Raw genomic sequence first — 10,130 nt, 5'->3', positions numbered from 1 at the left:
GCATATCCCGGTATACCGCCGGAGGCATTCATATAGAGTCATACTTTGTTCTAGTATCGAGTTGTAATCTTTGAGTTGTAATCTTTGAGTTGTAAATAAATAGAAGTGTGATGATCATCATTAATAGAGCATTGTCCCAATAAAAAAAGAGAAAGGCCAAATAAAAAAAGGAAGGCCCAAAAAAAGGGACAATGCTACTATCCTTTTTCCATACTTGTGCTTCAAAGTAGCACCATGATCTTCATGATAGAGAGTCTCTTGTTTTGTCACTTTCATATACTAGTGGGAATTTTTCATTATAGAACTTGGCTTGTATATTCCAACAATGGGCCTCCTCAAGTGCCCTAGGTCATCATGAGCAAGCAAGTTGGATGCACACCCACTTAGTTTCTTTTGTTGAGCTTTCATATATTTATAGCTCTAGTGCATCCGTTGCATGGCAATCCCTACTCCTTGCATTAACATCAATCGATGGGCATCTCCATAGCTCATTGATTAGCCTCGTTGATGTGAGACTTTCTCCTTTTTTGTCTTCTCCACATAACCCCCATCATTATATTCTATTCCACCCATAGTGCTATATCCATGGCTCACGCTCATGTATTGCATGAAGGTTGAAAAAGTTTGAGATTACTAAAGTATGAAACAATTGCTTGGCTTGTCATCGGGGTTGTGCATGATGAGAGCATTCTTGTGTGACGAAAATAGAGCATGACTAAACTATATGATTTTGTAGGGATGAATTTTCTTTGGCCATGTTATTTTGAGAGGACATAAGTGCTTAGTTAGTATGCTTGAAGTATTATTATTTTTATGTCAATATTGAACTTTTATCTTGAATCTTTCGGATCTGAATATTCATACCACAATTAAGAAGGATTACATTGAAATTATGCCTAGTAGCATTCCACATCAAAAATTCTGTTTTTATCATTTACCTACTCGAGGACGAGCAGGAATTAAGCTTGGGGATGCTTGATACGTCTCCAACGTATCTATAATTTTTGATTGCTCCATGCTATATTATATTCTGTTTTGGACATTATTGGGCTTTATTATACACTTTTATATTATTTTTGGGATTAACCTATTAACCGGATGCCCAGCCCAGAATTGTTGTTTTTTGCCTATTTCAGAGTTTCGCAGAAAAAGAATATCAAACGGAGTCCAAACGGAATGAAACCTTCGGGAACGTGATTTTCGGAACAAACGTGATCCAGAGGACTTGGACCCTACGTCAAGAAAGCTACCAGGAGGGCACTAGGTAGGGGGGGGCGCCTACCCCCCCCCCCCCCCCCAGGCGCGCCCTCCACCCTCGTGGGCCCCACTTTGCTCCACCGACGTACTTCTTCCTCCTATATATACCTACGTACCCCCAAACTACCAGATACGGAGCCAAAAACCTAGTTCCGCCGCCGCAACCTTCTGTACCCGTGAGATCCCATCTTGGGGCCTGTTCCGGAGCTCCGCCGGAGGGGGCATCGATCACGGAGGGCTTCTACATCAACACCATAGCCTCTCCGATGAAGTGTGAGTAGTTTACCTCGGACCTTCGGGTCCATAGTTATTAGCTAGATGGCTTATTCTCTCTTTTTGGATCTCAATACAATGTTCTCCCCCTCTATCGTGGAGATCTATTCGATGTAATCTTCTTTTGCGGTGTGTTTGTTGAGACCGATGAATTGTGGGTTTATGATCAAGTTTATCTATGAACAATATTTGAATCTTCTCTGAATTCTTTTATGTATGATTGGTTATCTTTGCAAGTCTCTTCGAATTATCAGTTTGGTTTGGCCTACTAGATTGATCTTTCTTGCAATGGGAGAAGTGCTTAGCTTTGGGTTCAATCTTGCGGTGTCCTTTCCCAGTGACAGTAGGGGCAGCAAGGCACGTATTGTATTGTTGCCATCGAGGATAACAAGATGGGGTTTATATCATATTGCATGAGTTTATCCCTCTACATCATGTCATCTTGCTTAAAGCGTTACTCTGTTCTTATGAACTTAATACTCTAGATGCATGCTGGATAGCGGTTGATGTGTGGAGTAATAGTAGTGGATGCAGGCAGGAGTCGGTCTACTTGTCTCGGACGTGATGCCTATGTACATGATCATACCTAGATATTCTCATAACTATGCTCAATTCTGTCAATTGCTCAATAGTAATTTGTTCACCCACCGTAAATACTTATGCTCTTGAGAGAAGCCACTAGTGAAACCTATGGCCCCCGGGTCTATTTTTCATCATATTAATCTCCCGACAACAAGCTATTTCCATTGCCATTTTTATTTTGTTTACTTTACTTTGTAGCTTTATCATAAAAATACCAAAAATATTATCCTATCATATCTATCAGATCTCACTCTCGCAAGTGACCGTGAAGGGATTGACAACCCCTTATCGCGTTGGTTGCGAGGATTTATTTGTTTGTGTAGGTGCGAGGGACTCGTGCGTGGCCTCCTACTGGATTGATACCTTGGTTCTCAAAAACCGAGGGAAATACTTACGCTGCTTTACTGCATCACCCTTTCCTCTTCAAAGGAAAACCAACGCAGTGCTCAAGAGGTAGCACCGGTAACTTCATCATCACCGTCGCCACGCCGTCGTGCTGACAGAACTCTCCCTCGCCCTCAACTGGGTCAAGAGCTCGAGGGACGTCATCGATTTGAACGTGTGCTAAATGCGGAGGTGCCGTACGTTCGGTGCTTGGATCGATTGGATCGTGAAGACGTTCAACTACATCAACCGCATTACTAAACGCTTCCTCTTTCGGTCTACGAGGGTACGTGGACACACTCTCCCCGCTCGTTGCTATGCATCTCCTAGATAGATCTTGCGTGATCGTATGTAATTTTTTTGAAATACTGCGTTCCCCAACACAGAGACCACCATAGTGCGGCCCGAAACAATTTTATCGCCGCCGCAAGTCTTTGTTCTTCCATGATCCCATCTGGAAACCTCCACCGATACTCCGCCGGAGGGGGAATCAATCATGGAGGCCATCTTCATCAACATTGTTGCCTCCATGATGATGTGTGAGTATTTCCCACAGGACCTACGGGTCCATAGCAGTAGCTAAATGTCTCTCTCTCTTCCTTTTCGATCATCAACGCAATGATCTCTTCGAATATCTATTCGATGTAATCTTTGTTGTGTGTTTGCTAGGATCCGATGAATTGTGGGTTTACGATCAGATTATTAATTCAAAGTAATTGAGTCTTTTCTGAGATTTAGTATGTTTGATTTTATAGCCTTGTATTTCTCTCTGATCTATCTATCTCTTTTGGCCAATTAGATTGATTTATCTTGAGTGGGAGAGGTGCTTGGTTGTAGGTTCAATCTTGTGGTGTCCTTACTCTGTGATAGGAGGAGTTGCAAGGCATGTATTTCTATTGTTCCTGGTAAGGGTAAAACGATGGGGCTCCAACTTATTTTTTGCTCTTGCTTTGTCTACATTATGCCATAATGCATCAAGCATTACTCCGTTTGTTATGAACTTAATACTTCAATATGCATGTTGGATAATGGTCGAGGGGTGGAGTAACAGTAGTAGATTTAGTAAGATTAACGTTCTACTTGTCTCAGACGTAATACCTATGTATTGATCACCGCCATGAAGAATCATCATAACTACACACTATTCTATCAATCGCTCAACAATATTTTTTTACCCACCGTACTATGCTCATGAGTGAGATGCCTCTAGTGAACGCTATGGCCCCGGGTCCATTCACTTTATATTTACTAAAACCCTTAAAATACTTGCTGCAATTTATTTACTTTTATTTTCCTTTTTTATTTATCTATCTACCACTATGATATTTAATCCTTGCAATTAACGAGTACAAGGGAATTGCAACCCCTTTGCCCGCGTTGGGTGCAAGTATTTGTTTTGTGTGTGTGCAGGTACTGCTTACATTTGTTTGTGTGGTGTCTCTTACTGGTTCAATAAACCTTGGTTCTTGACTGAGGGAAATACTATATGCACGCCATGACACACCCTAACACACCTAAGCTCCACGACAACGCCCTCAGGAGGGGAAACAAAGCTAAGCATCGTTGTCGCACAGTTCGAGACGGACATGGGTCTTCACCCAAAATCCTTGGCACGGAGAGGGGAACCACAACATCATCCTGAAGAAGATAGCGACATCGTGGGTGACATCACCATCAGTGCCAAAGCACAGAACTTTCACTCAGCAGCTCATCGGTGGCACCTAGGACAACCGCGACAAGTACATGCCTCCAGATCTAGATTTGGGCAACGCCCTCCCAAGGACAGAGAGCAAGCTCGAGCCACCCCCACTACACCCCTCCCCGCCCACATGATGAAGAGGCATAGCCACCACCGCCGCCATAATGCTCGTCGGAGAGCCAATCATGAGGACTGCCATCCTGGGACGTCGTCCCAGTACCCATGTCCCGAGACACCGCCAACCGTCCGCATCACAACGCACCACCCACGGTGGGAAAAGCGGAAAGCACCTCCTTCCACTCCTAGCCAGGCATCAACCATCGGGTCGGGGCCAACGCCTCCACGGTAGGAGGCGTCCACACCTGCATACCCAACCAGCCCCGATGGGCCAGAGGAGAGGAACACAATTGAGTGGCCACCGACTGTCGCCTTTGAGCAAGCCCGACCCAAGCCCTCTGGCCGTTGCCTAGGCAAGCTCGCACGACACCACGCCCGTGCCCATCAGCGCCAATCCGACCGACGACATTGCCGCGCCACGGGAGCCCGACCTGGACCGACGCCACCACCGAGACACTCAAGGAAAGCACAACGCAGAGGCTTGCACCAGCGCGGACAAGCCAGTCCCCGAACCCGCGAGTCAGCGGATGTCGTCCATGACCTCTGCCCCAAACTATGTCGCCCCATCACACGCACCCCGAACACCGACAACCTGGATCACACCACCGCCACTGCAGTCGCGCCACCCAAACCAACCTACCGTCCGAACAACCATTCCTGTCATCCCCCAGCCACCACCGACCAGATCTGGGCAAGGAAACCAGATCTGTTGCATTGTCGGCAGTAGTAGGGGTCTAGATTAGGGCTAAACCGCCGCCAAAGCCACCGCCAGGTCACCCCGCTACCACACCCCCTTGCAAGGACCACGTCGGGGCCGCTCCCAACACCCCGCGCCGCCCGCCATGGCTGGCGGCAAGAGAAATGCAAAACGCCACCAACAACTGCGTGTGTGTGTGTGAGGGGGGGGGGGGGGGGGTTTGCTAGTAAATGGGACAAAGGGGGGGGGGAGCGACTTTGGAGGACTTCGGTGGTGATGTTTTTTGGAGGTTTTTTCTCTGGCAAGTACCCCAGACAAAACAAAACGATGATGCGAGTATGATTAAAAAAATGTCAAAAAAATGTGACTATGATTAAAATCTAACGGAATCAACTGCGTTATTTTTTTGTAAGATTCAGGCGACTGCTAGCGGTAGCAGCCCTTGTATCATGGGGTTCGGTGCTGTTCTTTTTTTGTTTTTTTAGAGGGGTTCGGCGGTGATTTGTTGGTCGTACTCGTACGTACCTTGGACAAGTTTTGGGGAGCTGCGCAGGGATGGTATGAGCTGTGCACACACTAATAAATGGCAGGGAACCAAGTTGTTTAAGATTTGGCGCACGTGTGGCATGTGCTTCCTCCCCCTCCACCCACATTATATACGCACACGCCTCCTCGACTCCCCACACCCAAAATAAGATCACATTTTTTTGCTCTTCCCTTCTCCAATTCAAGGAGCCGGGGCAGCCACGGACGCCGCCACGGGCACGGGCATGGAGGAGCTGTCATGGTGCGCGCGGTGCGCCGGCCTGGCATTCCTTGTCTTCTCCGTGTGCGTGGTGGCGCTCGGCGCGGCGCTCTTCCTCGCCCGCCGGTGGCCGTGGTGCAGCTGCCACGTCTGCCGCTCGTACCTCACGGGGTCGTGGGCGCGGGACTTCACCAACCTCGGCGACTGGTACGCACACCTGCTCCGCTGCTCCCCGACCGGCACCGTGGCCGTCCACGTCCTCGGCTGCACCATCACCGCCAACCCGGCCAACGTCGAGCACATGCTCCACACCCGCTTCGACAACTTCCCCAAGGGGAAGCCCTTCGCCGCTGTCCTCGGCGACCTCCTCGGCGGCGGCATCTTCAACGTCGACGGCGACGCCTGGCGCCACCAGCGCAAGATGGCCAGCCTCGAGCTCGGCAGCGTCGCGGTGCGCTCCTACGCGTACGGCATCGTCGCCGAGGAAGTGGAGGCGCGCCTCCTGCCACTGCTCGCCGACGCCGCCGACAATGGCAGGGTGGTCGACCTCCAGGACGTGTTCCGGCGCTTCGCTTTCGACACCATCTGCAAGATCTCCTTCGGACTAGACCCGGGCTGCCTCGAGCTCGACATGCCCATGTCCAAGCTCGCCGCCGCGTTCGACACCGCCTCGCGGCTATCCGCCATGCGCGGCGCGGCGGCGTCGCCCCTGGTGTGGAGGGTAAAGCGGCTGCTGAACGTCGGCTCCGAGAGGGAGCTCAGGAAGTCCATCCGCCTCGTCGACGAGCTCGCGGCGGCCATGATAAGGCAGCGCCGGAAGCTGGGCGTCGCCGGGAGCCACGACCTCCTGTCCCGGTTCATGGCCTCGGAGGCGCACGGCACCGCCGTCGACGACAAGTACCTCCGCGACATCGTGGTCAGCTTCCTCCTCGCCGGACGCGACACGGTGTCCTCCGCGCTCACCACCATCTTCATGCTCCTCTCCAAGAACCCCGCGGTGGCGGCCGCCGTGCGCGCGGAGGCCGCCGCCGGCGAGAAGACAAGGACAGCGTCGAAGACCACGTACGAGCAGCTCAAGTCCCTCCACTACACCCACGCGGTGCTGCACGAGAACATGCGGCTGTTCCCGCCGGTGCAGTTCGACTCCAAGTTCTGCGCCGCCGACGACGTGCTCCCGGACGGCACGTACGTGACCGCCGGGGCTCGCGTGATGTACCACCCCTACGCCATGGGGCGCATGCCCCGCATTTGGGGCGACGACTGCGAGAAGTTCCGGCCGGAGCGGTGGCTGACGGGCCCCGGCGGGACGTTCGTGCCGGAGAGCCTGTACAGGTACCCGGTATTCCAGGCTGGGCTCCGCGTGTGCCTCGGCAAGGAGCTCGCCGTGATGGAGATGAAGGCGGTGAGCGTGGCCGTGGTGAAGCAGTTCGACGTGGAGGTGGTTGGGCACAAGGGCGCCGTGCCCAGGTTCGCGCCTGGTCTGACGGCGTCCATCAGCGGCGGGCTCCCGGTGAGGGTCAGGCGCGTCTAGAGACATGTTGAGTACTGTGGTAGCTACTAGCTAGACTCTGTCTCTGTACTGTACATAGGGATATTATAAGAGCAGAAATTAATGAGAAGGGAAGTTGTTTGTGGCGACAAAAGAAGAGGAGAAATTTCTTCATATCTGTTTCCAGAAAAGAAGAAACAATTGGTGGTGTTACTCCACCGTAAATAAAACATCCGCCATTAAAACAGGGCTTGAGGTTGAGCTCCATGGTATCATAGTTTAGATGCAAACATGAGCCGCAGGTTAGCCTTTCAGTGCAGCCTGGACGAGGAATCTGAGCATAATGAACATTTGATTCGAGCAGGGCATGGGGGATCTGTCATGCCTGGTTGTTTTGCCGGGAAGAAGCAAGGTAGAGCCGCTGCATGCAGCGAGCCTCCGTGTAGCAGTATTTTGACTTTCAACTTTTTTTTTTGAGCGGGTATTTGATTTTCACCTGAAAGAGTGCCGACCACGGAGGTTTATGGGAAGGTACCATGGACTCTTGCATTCCAGGGCGAGTTCGCAGGCTAAATACACGAATCAGGTACAAACTCCCTCGGGTCAGGTTTGTACGAGGGAGAGGATTTGTAGCAGGGCGTAGCACGTTTGTCTCACGATTCGTAGATTTGGTTGTGACCTGCATGCATTTAGGAATTAATTATCCAAATGATAAGTGACATGCGTGTGGCATGAAGGTGTGCCACAAAGCACTTTTTACAACTAAAGTTGTGATTAAAAAAACAAACCAGAAAAACTGAAACTTGCCATCCAAAAAAAAATTGACATACTTGAGAACTAAAGTTATCATACTCGCGTCATCAAACTTGTCATAGAAAACGTTCAGAGTTGTCATGTGTCCGTGTCATACGTGTGTCACTTATCATGGTCTATTTAATTATTATTTTTAGTGGGTCCATGTACGTAGTTTTTGATCGAGACTGCAAGCTACAACCACTCGACTTTTAAATTGTTTTACTTTCAAAATTGGATCTATTATATCTTTTGCATATTCATGTTTCTTGCGATGAGGTCTTTAAAACAAGACCACTCTTTAATATGTTCTGGTAAATTCCAAAATTTTGTCAAGTTTCAACTATTGAAACTTAATAAGAGTGAAGGATAAATTCACCAAGTTTCAAATACTAAAATTTAAATCCTAAACAACAAAAACCCAATCTTACCAACAGAGCTGATTCGTACGGAACTTGGTTAATATGATGAAACTTGGCAAAAACTTAATGTTACAAGTATGAAGTTTCAAATGAAAGAAACTAAAACTTTTCAAAATGTATGCAAGAGTGATCTTATATCAAAATACTCATAGTAAGGAACACGAATATGCAAACGAACAATCAATTGGACTTTCAGTTCAAAAAATATAACAAATTCAATTTTGAAAGAAAAAAAAAGAAAGGTAAGAGAGGTGGGGGTGTGTGGAGCATGCAACTCTCTGCGGGGGTATATGAAGCTGCATGCATGTACTCCCTCTCTCCCCTGATTTTCATGGGGGTGGGCCCTGCCTCCCTTCTAATCCCGAATCAAAAACTGCCACATAATCACGACCCATTGAATCCGTAAAACCCACCTAATGCGTATAGCATTGCTCCTCCCTTAAAGTAATTAAGGGTTCACACAGGCAGGCTCCCAGCAAAGTTTACGGACGGCGAGCCAAACGTGCAGCTTGGCAAGTGTTTGCCAGACGTGTGTTCGGTCTCTTGTTTGTAAGATCATTTGTGAAACTAAAGATCCACTCTTTCATCCCAGTCGGCCGGTGTCAACCGCCTCGCACGTCACCCTAGCTCAGGTTCCTGCCATCGTCCTGCCTTCTCTGTCGTCATCTCGCGTTGCATCGTCGTCCCTCACCGCCCTATATCCCCTCCTCTCCCCGTGCGCCTCAGCCTCAAGCTTGCCAACGCCTCTGTCTCTATTGCTTCAATCTCAAGCTCGACATCCTGCTGCCAGGCCATCGCCGAGATCGGATGGCACAAGCTGCTTGATGGTTTTTGTATTTAAAAAGTTTGACTTTGAATTTGAGTTGTGGCACTTAAAATTATGAATGAGTATTGTTCAATTGTATGCACTGAAAATAATATAGTTCAAATTGTTGTGGTGTCAAAATAGGTGTCACATACAATTACGACTACAAAACAGAAGACAAAACCTTAGCCGTTACCACAATTCTCCTCCACACCGCCACCTATGTCCCCCTCTTCTTCCCCATTCGATGGCCTCGTCAACGGCAAGAGGAGTGGGGACTCATCCATTTTGTTTTTCCCCTTCGGTTTTGTTTTATTGGCGGCATCGATGACATCTTGGAATAAGGTCTCTCCAATTCTCCCTAGCTTGACGATGTCTGATTCGGCACTTACAAATGGCTTGTAAAGTTTGTGTCACCAAATCGGTGGGCTCTCTTTGGATCTTGGCATTTGGTGTGTCTATCAAGGAGTGCAATTGGATGGCTATTGTTGCAACAACCTCAACATCTTCTTCCGCATTGCTCTGCGCAGAATCCGGTTTCTCCAAATCTTTGGACCGGTGGTGATGGATTACAAACCTATACCGCGATGCTCTAATCGATGATTCTTCAACAACTATCAAATCTAGTGTCGAGTAGCGAGTGGCTATTGCGGTATTTAAAGACTAGTATGATGAGAGCGTTTGCATGTGTCCCTTTTCTTTACCGGTGGCTTGGTGCAATTTTCAACATCCAGCGGTGAGCGAGGCACTATAGGTGAAGTGCGCGGCCACCATGTTCATGTTGTAGTCGGCGCCCTTGATGCATGGCTCCTAGACACAATATCTCCACTTCGCCGTGTCGAAGCAAACCAAAGCCAGAATACACCAA

The 10,130-nt window shown here is 48.9% G+C and overlaps 1 protein-coding gene across 1 annotated transcript; it reads left to right on the top strand.

Annotated features, from left to right (window-relative positions):
- The first annotated feature begins 5,681 nt into the window (after positions 1 to 5,681).
- LOC109753555 (cytochrome P450 94C1) lies at positions 5,682 to 8,030 on the top strand. The gene has a single exon (XM_020312473.4). The coding sequence runs from the start codon at positions 5,780 to 5,782 to the stop codon at positions 7,283 to 7,285; it is 1,506 nt and encodes a 501-aa protein (XP_020168062.1). The 5' UTR covers positions 5,682 to 5,779; the 3' UTR covers positions 7,286 to 8,030.
- Positions 8,031 to 10,130: the final 2,100 nt, after the last annotated feature.

This window comes from Aegilops tauschii, chromosome 4 (genome assembly GCF_002575655.3).
Source record: "Aegilops tauschii subsp. strangulata cultivar AL8/78 chromosome 4, Aet v6.0, whole genome shotgun sequence".
Classification (NCBI taxonomy): domain Eukaryota; kingdom Viridiplantae; phylum Streptophyta; class Magnoliopsida; order Poales; family Poaceae; genus Aegilops; species Aegilops tauschii.
This window is presented reverse-complemented; position numbering and strand designations above follow the sequence as displayed.

Coding starts and splice junctions, on each gene's coding strand:
- LOC109753555 (XM_020312473.4), top strand. CDS start 5,780: ATGGAGGAGCTGTCATGGTGCGCGCGGTGCGCCGGCCTGGCATTCCTT.